This window comes from Pyxicephalus adspersus, chromosome 8 (assembly GCF_032062135.1).
Source record: "Pyxicephalus adspersus chromosome 8, UCB_Pads_2.0, whole genome shotgun sequence".
Classification (NCBI taxonomy): domain Eukaryota; kingdom Metazoa; phylum Chordata; class Amphibia; order Anura; family Pyxicephalidae; genus Pyxicephalus; species Pyxicephalus adspersus.
In genome coordinates, this window is record NC_092865.1 from 19468417 (window position 1) to 19484696 (window position 16280).

Sequence of the window (16280 nt, forward strand, 5' to 3'; positions counted from 1 at the left end):
CTCCTCCTCCTTTCTCAGCACCATCCTAGTAGGCACTCAACTCTTCTCAGCAAGGTAAAGGGAGGTTAAATTTTCATTTGTTTCATCTAATTGCTTTTGTATTTATGTACTTTAGTATTAAGTAGCGTTTAAAGTATTATATACAACCCCATCAATGTATAATATGCCAATAACAATAGCATTTTTTTTCATGGGAACGGACTAATCATTTTGCTTTTATTTGTTATGGGAAATTTTTGTTTGGTATAAGTACAAGGATCTGGAACATGCGTGTGTGTCACATTTGTGTTTTTGTTTTTATTGATAACTATGCTTATCTATCCTGGCCATAACACTCAAGTATGTGGCTATATAGACAGCTATATAGATGTAAAGTGCTGCAAAATATGACAGCACAATGTAAATTTGTGCTCATTAGGAACCATACAGAATTGGCACAAATTCAACACAACTATCTAAAGCATGATGAACTATCTGGAAGCATGATGAAAGTTCAGGTACCTACCTCTGTTGTGTGGATCTGGAACAATAACCAGACTATATGCCAGGTGACTAGCAGGAAAGTACCACATAACCAGATCTGGTAAAATAATGAGAGATCCAGAAGTCCAAGCAGAGAATCAAGTGGCGGTAATTGTCTGTGCAAAAGAAATTGTGATGTAGGCCACGCTGCATTATCAACACTGAACAAATAAAATGAACCATGAAGTTCAGCAATACTCACTGATCCAAATGTAAGTTCAAAATGCCTTGAACCCATGCTCGTGGAATATACCCTAGAAATAATAAAAGTGTGTAAACATTACTACGATGAGTAACTGACCTATGCAGCATTGCACACAAATTTACTCAAACAAGACATCAATTTTTAAAATGAACAGAAACTTCCCACACCTCTTAAATTGTAAGCTCTTCTGGGCAGGGTCCTCTCCTCCCTCTTGTGTCACTGTCTGTATCGGTCTGTAATTTGCAACCCCTATTTAATGTACAGCGCTGTGTAATATGTTGGCACTATTATTATTTAATAATAACCATAACATATCATAAAATATTTTCTCTCAATTTATCGCAGCTTTGTGTTTTTGAAGACTTAGTTTAATTGTTTTGTTTACTGCAAAAACTATGTTCTTGAATTTAACTTAAAAATTCAGCACAAGGAGCAGAGCAGAATGACCCATCATTCTGCTTCTCCTGTTTTCACTGTCCAGTCATGAACTGGTGGGGGGCAGGACCTTTAAGTATTCCTAAAATGGAAAAATGAAACAATTCTTCTACCCTGCCAACCAGACTGGATATACAGAAATACAAATCTTTTGACTAGCAATAGAGTTCCTGCAAAAATTTATGCCATCTGTACGTTCAGTAGTTTACAAGAGTTTAGCGGAAATGTAACTTTCCGAACACATAACCTACTCAGAAACATCACTTCTTTGTGGGCACATGCAGACACACAAAAGCTAACAGGCAAAAATCATACCAAGGAAAAAATAGATGGCAGCAGAGTTCCGAACCAGATACAGGGACTGGAGACCGCTGTGATGCAGAAGTAAAGGCAGAAACCTCCGGAACTGAAGATATTTATATTGCTTAAAAAAAAAAAAAAAAAAAAAAAAAGAAATGTATTGTCAGTAATAAATTAAATATATTATGTCAAAATCTAGAATACCTTAATGTTACTTCAATAAAAGGAGGGGGTAAATTATACAAACATTTCTTAAGTCCCTCATTACTATTTATAGGAGGGGAAAAAGAAATCATAACTTCAGTATCCCAGCTTACGACCTTGTTTAATTGGCTGCTTCTGAGCTGGCTCACAGCATTGTCTGCATATAAGTCTATGGGCTGCCCACACTTTAGGTACAGAGTTGATATTTAATGTCTGGCAGTATCAACATTTTCATTGCAGAGTTCTCAAGAAGTTTCCTGATGGTGAACCAATCTTTTATAGTCTACTTTAACCTTTTAATAAGGATTGTGTTTCCTCTCACCTGCACGAAGGGGAAGGACAGGTAGTTCATGTTGTGTACGAAATACAGCATGCTGTAGCTGTAACCCAGGAAAGCCCCAGAAAGTAGCAGGAAGAGGTAACGTTCATTCAGACACATCTTCTGTTCCTCATCTTTATCACTAAAGTGAAAAACAGGATCATTGGAAAGATCACAAAGTACGGACCACATCCCATCACATTTTACTATGTGCAAAGTACAGTGAGGGTTTTAGATTTACTCACCTGGAATCTGAATTGCAAGGAACAGCAAGACTTTGGTATGGACCTCGGCAGAGGACAGTGCAGCACCAAAACACCAACATTCCCATAAGAGAATGAACAAACGAGTGAAGCACACGTTGTGGCAGCAGGATCTGGCCAATCAGTGAGAGGCGGGAGCCAGGGATGGTAGGAACCACTGTTGAGAGACCATGGCCATTTGCATGAACTAGTGAACTTAGTTTATTTTGTGGCTATTGTCAAGAACCAGCCTTTTCTTTATGTTACAAAGATTACAAAATCTTTATACAGAAAAGTAAGTAACGGTTTGAAATAGCTTACTAAAATCCATGGAGGGGTCATAGTTGAAAATATGTTGTGTTGTATTTTTGTGGCAGGTGGTCTGACATTTACTTTTTACTACCCATTCAACACTGCTTCCCAACTTTCAAGCCCTGATAAACAGGACAAGGCTTATCCCCAAAGATACATTAGCTCTGTACAGTTTTCATTTCATAATAATAAACGTGATCTGGTCAGCAATATCACAGTGAGGGGCTTCCCTAGATTCGGGAAAATCCTTTAAAACTGAACAACCATACATTGACCATGAGAAAACTGAAGAACTGCCCTGTTGCCCAAGTGAAGCAAACATTTTTATCTGCCCTAGAAAAACAAATGTACATTCTGAAAATTCCTGGTCACTGGGACTCATATTATTCAACCACAGCAAGTGGGGAATGTACAGAAGTAAATAAAATGTGTCCTGGCTTTTATCTCAACAGGTCACCAGATTTGGGTCTAGCTCTTCTGTTTTTTTTCAGTTCTTTCTAAATCTTTATTAGCTCACCTGAGTAGAACTTCACATTGAAGGCACATTGTACTCCCTGCAGCACAGACAGCAGAAGCAGACAAAAGACTGTGGAACTGCTGGCAGTATCACCTAGTACATCTGTAAAACAGAAAAAGACATTACAGCAAACTAATATTCTGATCGCTGTGATCATTTTATCAAAGAGAAGGTGTTGTATTTTGTCTGTGTACACCAGAAACTTGCCCTGGAAGCTGAACAGCAGCAATCTGCAGTGTCGGGTTGGTGCTTTGGCTGGCACGAATAATACATAAGCTTTAAAAGTACTTATTCTCTAGTGGGATGAAACTACTTATTATAATGTTAAATCAACTTTAGACACAAGACATCCACACCAACTACTAGGCCAGCAGTCCAATGTGCAACCCCATTATATTAAAACACTGGAAGAGAAAAACACTTTGCAACAACCTGAAATTCCATCTACACGCCTCTCACCTCTCTAGGGCTATGTACACACCTTCAAAAATTGTCATTGGAAAGTTTCACTGAATGAAACTGTACATATAGCACCATTCTGCTCTTTGGAGGGGCTACAGCCTGCTGCGCTTTCTCCCCTTTTTTTGTATTGCAGCCATTCGTCAGAACGGATCCACGAATGACGTCGGATGAGCACTGTACACTTGCCAGGATTCTCGTCCGATACTAGCTCTGAGGAGATTATTGGAAGAGAATAATCTGACGTGTGTATATAGCCTAAGAATCAAGAAGACATTTCAAAATATTTAGCAGCAATGCCTGACAATAATCATATTTAATATATGTCTAAGTCGTTTTAGGTGTGTGTTTTTTAAGACATGAATGAAGGCATGGAGGGACTGTGGATGTTTGATGAAGTGCTACCTGCATCAGCCATAATGAGGATATCCTATCCCCTCCTTGCTGACAATGTTCAACCCAGATTTTTTTTAAGCTAGGTAGGAAGAATTTGCAGGCCGGTGGCAGCTCCTGTATTGGGACCCAACTCATTAGTACCACCCAAAAACAGCTGGGTGGCTCCCGACTAAAAGGAGCTGGGGAGAACACTGAAAGAGTACATACTTCTACCCTCCGAACACTTACCTGTAAGCCATTGTATGGGGTGAAGGATATTGAACCTGCTGAGAGTGATAAAGGCTACACAGCTCAGAGGTAGCAATATGACTGACCAGGCAAAACTGCTTGCCACTCTCCATTTCAATACCTGTAAAATAAACAAGATCATGATTTACAATATTAGATTTAAAGCCAAGCGCATAGTTTCATCACAAGTACAGCAGTGTGATTATTTACAAGATAGGTCTCCCTGCTTCAAGCACCAACAGGCTAGAGATGTGTTTAAAGTGGACCTTTCATTGAGAGACGTCAGCTGCCGTTGCGGACCTGGTTCTAGAACTTTGCCTTTATTACCTTCTGAACCACACAATGAGTATGCAGCTCATGTGTTCATCTAATTGCTGCAGAACTTCACCCTAAGGCAACTTGGAATTTTTAGAAGGGGTTGGACTTGGACTAAACATATACAAGTAGCGAACTTTAAACAAACTGAGCCAGACTGGAGATTTGCAGAACTTGCATAGGGTTTTCTCTTCTCACTAAAGGCAGCCAAACAGAAAAGGAGAAAGATAAGGAGACTATGTGCTGCTGGTAAGAGAGGAATAAATGTACCCGCAATTATATTTTAAAAAGTAGCTTATCCTCCAGCTGGTTGGGAAGATAATTGTAGATGGGAGGTAGCACCTGTATTGTAGTCAACCAAAAACAGCCAAGTGGTCACTGAAAAGTGCCGGGTGCTGCACCCGGCTAAAAGGATCTGGGGAGAACACCAAGTACAGATGCACAGAGCCCTGCTGTCCAACCTAGAGGCTACGTATGGCCCTTTGCTGCTTACTGTGTGGCCTTTGGTGCCCACAAGGATAGCTGTCTAGGTAAACGGTCTTTAGAGTGGCTTCTAGTAATTAAAGATTTGTTTATTTTCTTTACATTTATTCTTGCTTTTTCTGTGCTGTCCATCCTTTACAATTTTTATGTTCCTCCTCCTCTGATCACTTTTATTGGATGATGCCAAAAAAATATCAAATTAGACTCAAGTAATTTTTAGGATAGGAAGCACAAACATAGAAGTGTTTATTTGTAATATGGCTGTAAAATCCGTGGTCTCTCACAACTAGTGTCGACTAATGTGATTCTAGGATATCACTGTCAAATGAATCATGTCTGCAGCCTCCAACAACATCTATAGTAGGTTGGCCACCCCTGGGCTCCCATTCCCGACGCCTCATTGGCCGTCCCTGGGCCTCCATTCCCGAAACCCCATTGACCACATCCAACATCTATAGTAGGTTGGCCACCCCTGGACCCCCATTCCCGACACCCCATTGGTCGCCCCTGGGCCTCCACTCCCGAAACCCCAATGGCCGCCCCTGGGCCTCCATTGCCGAAACCCCATTGGCCGCATCCAACAACATCTATAGTAGGTTGGCCACCCCCGGGCCCCCATTCAAGAGGCCCCATTGGCTTCTCCTGGGCCCCCATTTGCCACCCCTGGGTCCCATTCCCGATGCCCTATTGGGCGCCTACAACATCATCATCTATAGTAGGTTGGCCACCCCCAGACCCTCATTCTCCATGCTCCACTGTCCATCCCCCAGGCCCCATTCCCAAAGCCCCCATTCACAACCCCACACTGGTCGCCCCCGGGCCCCATTCCTGACCCCACTCACGACACCCCCGGGCCCCATTCCCGAAATCCCACTGGCCTCCCCCGGGCCCCATTCCCGAAACCCCACTGGCCTCCCCCGGGCCCAATTCCCGAAACCCCACTGGCCTCCCCCGGGCCCAATTCCCAACACACCTGGGCCCCATTCCCAACCCCACACAGGCTGCCCCCAGACCCCACTCCCGACACCCCTGGGCCCCATTCCTGACCTCCCACTGGGTAACTAGGGGTTCCAAATGTCAGACAGATACAGCCAGTGACACAGCAACCCTGCCAAGAGGAGGGTTTATCGCTGACAACATTCTGTAGCATTACACTGAATATTATGGGCATATCTTTGGTGGTGTCAGGGGCTACACTTCTTTATAAAGTAACTTGGACCATGACTGGGGAAGCAACCAGGGGGAGTGTTGGATATTGGACAAAATATAAAGGTAACAATAATTATACACTATATACACATATAATATATTATGAATACACATAGACCAGGAATGTGACAGTAATAGATATAAATGCCAATACCAGGCCTGGGCACAGGAAAGGTTGTGCTGTCCCCCTCCATAGAACTACAAGTCCCAGCCTGGCTGTTGTAGTAGCTGACGTATGACACCTCTCCCCGGTCACAATCACCCCAGCTAAGCCCCTCACCTGGCTCTCTGCAATCCCTGACATCGCTGCCGCTTCCACTATTCAAACAGTCAGCGCGGCATGGCAGGCTGAGGACCCTTTTGGGCTTCCCTTAGAGCTGCCTGTCTGAAAAAGCCTACACAAATCTGTCCTGCGTATTGCCGGTACAGTTTTGGGCTTCCTTATCTGCTGTCTGATTGGGTGAAAGTTTGACAGCTTGTAGTGAGGGGCGGAGACACAGACAGGATGTGGCTCCCCAATGCCTAACAGTGCATGCTGGTTGTTGTAGTTGCTGTCCAGTTGCAATGCCACAACGTGCCTGTACTGTGCAGCAATGTGCGCTTTGGCTCTGGAAAAATGTCCACAATGCACTTCCGATTTAATAAACTATGCAAAGTAAAGGGAAACTTTCATAGATTTTATATTGTGACCACGAGGTGAAAGGAACTTTAAATACTGCTAGATTGTAAGCTCTTTGGGGCAGGGTCATCTCCTCCTCCTGTGTCACTGTCTGTCATTTGCAACTCCTATTTAATGTACAGCGCTGCGTACTATGTTGGCGCTATATAAATCCTGTTTATTATTATGTATTCCTATTAAATCAATGATATGCGCTTTTGTGTGTCTTTATCATTTGTTTCCTTGTTACAACAAAAATCACCACTTTTAGCAGCTGATTTCCTGCAGCAAAGGGGTAACAATCCGTGCACATGGGAGCGTCGGAGAGCTGTGCTCATGCACAAGCAGAGGCCTGACTCTCCTACATGCCGTCCTGAACACTGCGCCTACCAACAGTGCTGCTCAGTGACAGTAAATGAAGCTGTGTGATAGTATATTGGGGGTATATCATCAATACATGTGATGATAGATTTCTATTGCTTGGCAGCATGGTGGCTCAGTGGTTGGCATGCTGGCCTTTGCAGCGCTCAGTCCCAGGGTCAAATCTCAGCCAGTACTCTATTTGCATGGAGTTTGCAGGTTCTTCCTGTTTTTGTGTGGTTTTCCTCCCATATTTTAAAAACATGTAATTAGGTTCATTGGTTCCCCCAAAAACTGACAGACTACAATAAAGACATATGGTACGAACATTGTGAGCCCCTTAGAGGGACAGCTAGTGACATAACTATAGACTTTATACAGCGCTGTGTAATATTTCACTCTACAAATTAAAAGGGTAGACAAACTTAAAGTAATATAAAAATTCTGTTTGTTTAGGTTTAAAAAAAAAAAGGGTGCAGCAATGCCCCCTAATTGTCAATTGTCTAGGTGATCGAAAATGAATGGGAGCGCAAAGCGTCCCGGGATACCTACGTCACGCATCCTGGAAGGATCTTGAGTGCTCCTTCTGCACATGCCCAAGCATCTCGGCCATGCGCAGAAGGAGCCTATTCGTGAAAAGAGAAAAATTTGCAGATCTCACGCATGTGCAGTGAGATCGGCAAGTTTTTTTTCCAACCTACGTCACCCGATCTCGCGCCTGCGTCAGGAGATGTAGGAAGAAGAACCCAGAAGAAGAGGCGAAGATAGAGATTGAAGGTGTGTATTTTTTTTAAAGCACTTTTCAGTTTAGTTCCTCTTTAAATACTATTCAGTAAGCGTGTTCAAAACGTATTCCAACTTTATTACACCTATCTCAATTTCTTTGTATGTGTGGAATACTTGGGTTGTTACGGACATCCCATGTACATTTCATGCCAATAGCCACATTACAAAAATTTATTTACTGGGAAAAACCTTGACGTGTTCGATAGTTATTTCCCCCTTTGTATCAGAGGTTTATTGGATTCCTAATGCCTCCTCTGCACTACATATAAGATTAAAGTGGAACTAAAATCCCACTTTGAATTTTTTTGATTGATGCAGGTGGTTATTGCAGAATGGGACAGGCGATGTCCCTATTGTGAAAAGGCTGAGCTACGCATGTGCAGCATCAGCTCAGGTTACCAGGGAAGCATTCCTGGCATCCCTTGCATGATAAACTCCGCTATGCCTGCGCGGTACCAACATCACGGCAACACAGCCAATTAGGATAGCCAAAGATTGTTGCTAGGCAGAAGAAAGATGGCGGGGCCCAGCAAGAGAGTGCAGATGGGTAAATGCGGATGGGTTTAGTTGTGCTTTAATCACAAACTATGCTCACTCTGCCTCTTGTCCTCTTGGTACAATGCTACAGGATCTTGGCACACCAGGAAACAGAAGTGCTCGCAGCAATGCGCTCTGAGCAAAGAATGCCAAGCCAGGAAAAAATATAAAAATTTAATAAGCCTCTGGCAGCTTATTAACAGTAAGGCTTTTTTAACCCTTTCATTGCTGTGACTTGTCGGACACAAGTCTTAAATATGTAAATAAAAAACTAAAATGTAATAGATTGCAGATTACCATTTTTTTTTTCAGGGGATCGATCCCATCGATCCGCCATGTAATAGAGATGAATGAAGGCACACTTGTTTGAAGTTCAGCCTGTATGACAACCATAGCTCCCGCCATAAATAATGGAAAAAAATGCAGACATCAAGGGACAGGAAATGTGTTTTTTACAACATTACCAGTTTGAAAACAATGAGAAAAAGAAAACGAATGCAGCCAACTTATCTAAGGACTAATAAACTGCGTTGTTCAATTTTGTTAATGGAATTATATTTTAAACCTTCTTGCTGTATGTTACTAAAAAAAATAAGACAACCTGACTCCATCATAGTTATAAATTAACGGGGTTCAACTGGTCTTTAAATACATTGAAGCACTCTGGGTGCCCCTTTCGAGGTGTATTGAGCTGAGTGTCCCCCGTTAGGTACTGTGGTTTCTTCCTTCAGCTGGTATGTCTCTAAAGGACACAGTCAGCTATGGAAGGAACCATAGTGTCTATGGGGGGCACAAATGGAAACCTTGGCCCTTATTCATGGTGATGCTTTTAAAAACACTTACAAAACTACATACTGCCTTTGTCATTTCAAGGCATTTTTTCATGTAGTGTTGGTGTTGCTAATAGTGTTTTTTTTTTTTTTTTTTTAAACAAAGTTTGCAGCCCTAAACGTTCCTATATGTCTACAGATATACAAAATAACCCCCAGAATTCAGGCCACTGAATTCTGGGAGTAAAACACATTTACAAAAGTGTACCAAGAGACTTGTGTTTGTCTACGCTATAATGCCAATATTGTGTGTATCTTTGTGTGTACAGCGTGTATTTGTTAGCTATCCGGCCTGGATCAGCCTCGGGGTACTGAAGAAGTACCTTTGCCCAAGATAAAGGTAATGTCACTGGATGAATGTTGCTTTGAAATGTGGAAAACAATGCAAAAAATGCAAAAATAATTCCCACTATTACCAACATTCCAAAAACACACACTTAGGTTAATTGGCTTCCCCCAAAAATGCACCTTAGCCTGTGTTAATAACATATGGCAATGGGAAGGACATTAGATTGAGGGGTGGTTAGTGATATAGATGACTATGGACTTGTAAGTGCTGTGTAATAGATACAATAAATACACAAAACATTATATATATACATTATATATATATATATATATATATGTGTGTGTGTATATATATATAAATATATATATATATAGTAACAGGGACACAATACTCCCCTTTGTTTTGTTATTTTCTAATATAATTTGAATGCTGAGAGAAGTATTTAAATGAATATGTTATAATAATGACAACTGACGCCGTCACCTTGTCATACGATGACCCACTTTTTGAGTCAGTATGGTCAGGATCAGTGTCATGTTTCCAGAGACCTCTGTGTATTGTCTGCAGGACAAAGCTAATCAAGTCATCTATCCAGGAGGTTGACATGTGGCCTGTTGACATATCCCAGACATACATGACTATAAAAGCACGTGTAGAAAACATCCACGGACAGGACAAATCGTAAAGCCTATTGTTTTTCATGAGAAATTTGTCTGTGGACACCTTCATGCTGGCCACACACATACACCAACTCTACATTACATTTCTGTGTGTTAAATTATATTTTTGGATCAGATTTGATATCAAGGGCCAAAGTTATTCTGTTTTCTATCAGATTTGTACTATTTTATATCAATGCTGCATAGCACAACTTTTTACTTTTACTTTATTCCTTTTTACTATATTATAAAAGCTTTTTACTGTTTACTGGAATTAACATTAAAATATACTTTCATTTAAATGTACACTTGATTTCTTTTGTGGATTTGACCTGAATGACCATACTTTCATGGAAGAGGTAAATGAATCAAAATTTATTAGGATTAATTTAATATTACAAAGGGATTAAACAGGCACATGACTAGAATAGTAAAATGTGGAAGGGTTCGGCTACCAACCTGTCTTTTTTTGCCATAATTTATTCATGAACATTGCTAGGTGCAGGCAGCAGTGTTATCTCTTCAGCACGGCGTGTTGGCTTATAGCCTTTACATTTTTCTAAACTCACAGGTTGGGTTGCAGATGGCAATGCAGGAGCACACGCATAGTGGTAAAGTATCCAGAAGGACTCCAGAAAAAGCACTCTCAGGTTTCTCCTTGGCCTTGGGAAGACCTCCAATCAATGTGTGTTGGACTTCTCTTTTACATCAAAAAGTGTATCAAACATCAAAATGTCAGGTGCCTCCATCTTCATCAGTCTTCTCCCGAGTACTTCTTCATACGTCACCGATCTTGCACTGCACAGGCGCGAGATTGGGTGACATAGATGGGGGGGGAAGTGCCGATCCCATTGTGCATGAGTGAAATCAGCATTTTTTTTTCCATTAAAGCGTACCTAAACTCAACATATTTACTTTACATAGAAAGGTGGACAACACTTCTTAAATAAAGTAAAAATGTTGTTGTTGTTTTGAGCAGTGTGAGATCGGGTGACGTAACAAGAAGACAAGAGGATAACGGAAGAGAAGATAGAAGATGGCTGCGACCGGTGCTTCCTCCACGCCGGGAGGAAGAGGAATTCCAGGATGATGTGCGACTGGATCGTGGGAACGACCAGCGCCATCGAGGGATCTGCGGGATTGAAGGTAAGTTAATTTTTTTAATTTTTAGTTTAGTTTTGTTCCGCTTTAAAGATCGAGCGTGAGCAGAAGGAGCAGCCAAAGCCTCCCAGGATGTATGATGTAAAAGCGGAGGTGCTGCACCTTTTTTCTGCACCCAAATAAAAAATCATAAAAAAAAATTTTGTGTTCTCTACTCTTTTCTGTAAAGTAAATTTTGAATTGAGGTTCACTTAAACAGTCATGCTTATCTCGGGTGAAAATTTAGCATGTGTACAAAGGGCCTCTGACACTGTTCATCAATCCGCCCGGGAATGACTGCTGTGCTTTGCTTGGGTGTTGCTTGCTCATCACTTGTCCTTCTCCCTCCCCTCTCAAGAGACCAGAACTAGGTGTACAGAGCCTGTTTGTTCATCTGACACTGAAAACAATCATAAATGTTTCCAGCAACAGTAATCTGACATCTGCATTGGGTTTTAGGGGGCTAGATTGGTGCTAATGGAGAACTCGAATTCGGCACAAAACTCTTCATAGAAATATGTGTTACATATTCGGAGTGTTTTGCTCTGTGCTGCGTGTTGAGTATAGTGGTCAGGGGTATGATAAAGCTTCGTGTACAGAGTCCAGGAGTATGTAATGTACAGCCCAGTGTACACAGTGCAGTGGTCAGGATTATATAATGTGAAGCGACAATCCATATCCATAGCAAGCCGCTACATCTATGCTTGTGTTAGTTATAGGTTTGCTACAATTTTTGTGAAAAATAAAATAGGAAAAATAAACCATGAAAATGTTTCTGTGTTGTTTTTTGTTAACAGAAAATGTACAAAATACTGCAATGCTGACACATAATACAAAAAAATCTTTCTACAGAACCCCATTTCTTTCCAATGAACCAATTCCCCCCTAAGTCTTCATGGCAGTGCAGAAGAAGTTATATAAACATGACTGAACAGTTTGAGAGGCAGCTGCTGCCCTCCAGGCTGCTTTCTATCAGCATGGGAGATCTACCATGGATTAAGTAATTATATGTAACTCCTTCATAACCAATGCTGAAATCTTTGAATAGGAAAGATATTACAAAGCTACAATAAAGGGAAATTACTTTCTACATAATGCAAAAACTAAAAACTAAGCAAATATACTGGAGGTTGTTTACAGAGTAAGCAGGAAGGGCAGAATGGGTGGCACCCATGACAGCTGGCATTGCCATGCAACCAAGTTACCAGGGGTTCTAATATATACGGTATATAAAATTAGTTTCTTAGTTTTTTTTTAATGCAGTGTTATACAGATACAAAGGCCATCAAGTATGTGAATTGTTAAATCACATCAAAGGTTAGCCGCAGAAAAAAATGTAAACTCAATCAATCTTTTCTGTTGTTTGCATGAAAACATCATTAGCAGTATAGAATGTATTTTTATTATTGTTGCTTGATAGAATGTTAGATCAGCCAGAACTATTACAAATATCCAGTGCCCAAAATGGCTGTTTACAGTCAAAATGGAGAATGATGAGTCTTCAGGCATAAAGCAGGCTCTGGGGACAGACACCAATGTTGGACAAATTCAACCATACACAATATATTTTGCTGGATAATCTCCCTTGTCTCTAGCATGTGTAGTTGGGAAATAAACATACATGCTTAGCTGATGGTCTAACTGACAACCTTTGCACTGTATCCATGAAATGATTACCATGGTTATTAATATTATTGATAATAATACACAGGTATATATAGCCCCAACATATTATACAACGCTGTACAAAAAGTAAGGGTTTCTAATGACAGACAGATACAGTCAGTGACACAGGAGGTGGAGAGGACCCTGGGCCGAAGAGCTTACAATCTAGGGGGTGGGGGAAGTATCACACAATAAGAGGGGAGATTTGGAGTGGTGGGGCTAATCATGTATGTTTATTTCCCAGGTGACAACATGTTCTATAAAAGGATAGCTGTACTTTTACCTGGACTTTTACTAAGCTAATCTTACTTTATTTTGCCCAGCATGGGCAACAGAAATTTTTTTTTTCAACATCAACAGAATGTGAAGTATAGTCGGAGAATGAATTGCCTTTATGGCAATATACCTAAAAGCCTATATGATTAGAAACAGTTTTGTAGTATGGCTTTGGTGTGCTGCTATTTGAGACTGGAGGAGAGATATTTGCTTCCAAAGAGGTCTTTCTCTTCTCTATTGAAAACTGGGATGCCTGTGAACTAGAAGATTCCCTGGAAACTTTCTTGTAGATGGGTTGTAAAATTACAGGTATAGAAGTGGCGGTTTGTACAGAACGATGTGTGAGCTTCTTGGCATCTTCTATGGATTTTTTGAGCATGAAGAGGGCCCTTTCTGTGTCCTCTTTCTCTTTGTGACTTTCTTGCAGAAGTTGAGATAGATGGGTATTTTCATTTGCTAGATCTTGCATTTTGTTTTTAGTGTCCTGTAGCTGGGTCTCCAGCTCTCCCTTCTGCTTTTGGTTCTGAGCAATGGTGGGGACTATTTCCCGCAGCTGAATAGAAAGCAGCTGGTTGTCCTCTTTCAGCTGGGAGCATTGACTCTCCAATTCGTGCAACTCCTTAACAATATCCTTTGTCATCTTGCCTTTGAATTTGGGATTTCCCTCTAGACCAACCTCTGTCCGCAGTTTCTTCACAGTCCTGTGAAGGCTTTTATTCTCACTAGTCAGATCTTTTACTTTGGCTTTCAGTTCTTGGATCTGGCTTCGAAAGGAAACTTCAAGATGCTTCAGTTTGTCTCTGGCTGACTCCTCTCTGCGGAGGGCATCGTCTCTTTCCTTCTGGCACTTAAGCACATAACGACTTACTTCATATGATGACATATAGGACTTTCCTAAAGGCCACCTGGTAGGATCAGTGAGGCTCACGTCAGATGAGGATCTACAAGACAAATCACACAATAAGTTATGAGCAGCACACTGGAGTAACTCTAGTATGTAAAGCTTATCATCCAACATAATATGGATATGCAAGTGAAACATTCACAGCTTCTAATGACCTCTCCCAAATAACCTCAAAGCCTTTATTTGAATCAACTATTGGTGACAAGGCACTGTGAAGATCTCTGGAATAAGGTTGTACACAGACACAGTTCAGGAGATGGACACAGAAGAACTTTAAAGACTTTATCAATCCATAGCACAATAAAGTATATATTAAAGACATAGAAAGTGTTTGGAGGTAGGAACCTTTTAGGAGAATACCAAGAAGTCATTGGCAACGGTAAAACAGTTCCAGGACTTTATGGAACTTTGAAGCAGTTCCAGGAATTTATGGAAATTTTAAGCAGTTCTAAGAATTGTCATTGTGTACGTGTGACAACAATATTGCAAGGGCTCAACAAATGTGGCTTGTTTAGGATGGCTGCAAGAAAGACCACACTGGCAATTGAACTTTTGCCAAAATGCACCATGAAGATTTGGAAGCCATGTGGAAAAAGGTGCTATGGTGACCCCAACACCAAATGGTACATCTGATGGAAAACCAACACAGATCATCATATAAAGAACACCATACCTACAGTAAACAATAGAGGTGGCAACATACTGTTGTTGTGTTTGTTTCTCTTCAGCAGGGACTGTGGCACATGTCAAGATAAAAGGAAAAACAGTTGGGGCAAAATATCATCAAATTATCGAGGAAAACCTGCTACCCTTTGCCTGAAAGTTGTAAATGGAAATAAGTTTCACCTTCAACATGACAATGACCCAAAGCACACAGCAAAATTGACCATGCAGTGGCTGAAGAAGAAAAATATGAATGTCCCATCTTTATGTTGTTGTATAACCTCTTATACAAGAGGTAAAATCCACACACAATGGCTGATTGGAAGTATGTAGCTTTTATTTAAAATAGTACATTGGTTCCAGTGTATAAAAGAAAAGGTAAACTATGGCTACGTCCATTTCCCTTTTACCCGTGCAGTTAGAGATTTAGGCCACTCATTATTACTTTCTGCATTGTATAGTCAGTTACATAGTGCAATTCATTACAACTTAATATGTACATCATTGTACCTACAAGGAAAAAAAATAAAAAGTGCAATGTTTAATGTGTCTTAATATACACAAATGTCAAAAACTAGCTTTTCAATTCCCCTCACTTTCAGTCCTTGGGGGTTTGGAAATGGAAATGTATCAAATGCCCTACTTAACAAGGTGATGTTCCCACCTGTTAGATCACTCTACTGTCAGAAGCAATTTAGATGAAAAGGCCTCCAATGCCTGAACACTGGATGCACTGTTTAGGTTGCTGTACTGGAATGTCCCGACATTTGGGGGTGCTTGAAGGTCAGAACTAGGTGCCAAACACCCAATTTAAACATCTATTTGAACTGGGTGTATGGAATAAACAAAAAGTGAGGTTTGCTTTACATCAATGTCATAGAGGTCACCAAGACAGGAAGGGAGTGAAATAACCCTTCCTGAATCTACTAAAAATAGGTTTTGGTTGTAGCTACAGGAAACTTAATAAAACTGAAGACTTTTTAGTAGGTAGAGAATTTTCACCTTCACATTCAGCTACACAGAACATTTACATAAATTTCAGTTATCTAATTTCTGTATATTTTTCCACACATGGTTGAAAATGTTATTATTAGAATTTTTCATCACTTTTCTGTACAAAGGTATTACATAGACCCTCTACAGTCTATTGTCATAGATTATCTAGTAATAATATAGTGTTTTCCTATATGCTGCTTCTGGATATTTTTGTTACTGGTCAGCCAGAATAATATACAACACAAATAGAAAAAAGCCACTCAATAAATTATTTAGACAGTAAAAAATAAATAAAAAAAAGAATGATTTTGACAAAGCAGTATATGAAGCTCAGCTGACATTCAGTGTCCCATTCACCAATCTATTGTTAG

At 40.6% G+C, this 16280-nt stretch overlaps 2 protein-coding genes across 2 annotated transcripts in view; both read right to left on the reverse strand.

Annotated features, from left to right (window-relative positions):
- Window positions 1-6544, reverse strand: part of NDC1 (NDC1 transmembrane nucleoporin) — a 15411-nt gene extending 8867 nt beyond the window's left edge. The window contains exons 1-8 of the mRNA XM_072419672.1: window positions 6427-6544; window positions 4140-4260; window positions 3057-3158; window positions 2231-2405; window positions 1989-2127; window positions 1478-1586; window positions 725-776; window positions 506-638 (exon numbers count right to left, since the gene is read on the reverse strand). Coding sequence (XP_072275773.1) covers window positions 506-638; window positions 725-776; window positions 1478-1586; window positions 1989-2127; window positions 2231-2405; window positions 3057-3158; window positions 4140-4260; window positions 6427-6450 — 855 coding nt within the window. The 5' untranslated portion in view covers window positions 6451-6544. The remainder of the gene's footprint in view (window positions 1-505; window positions 639-724; window positions 777-1477; window positions 1587-1988; window positions 2128-2230; window positions 2406-3056; window positions 3159-4139; window positions 4261-6426) is intronic.
- Window positions 6545-12663: 6119 nt separating this feature from the next.
- On the reverse strand, window positions 12664-14431 carry LOC140336517 (uncharacterized). Its single transcript, XM_072419673.1, has one exon. It carries the CDS (start codon window positions 14386-14388, stop codon window positions 13477-13479), a length of 912 nt encoding a protein of 303 aa, XP_072275774.1. The 5' UTR covers window positions 14389-14431; the 3' UTR covers window positions 12664-13476.
- Window positions 14432-16280: the final 1849 nt, after the last annotated feature.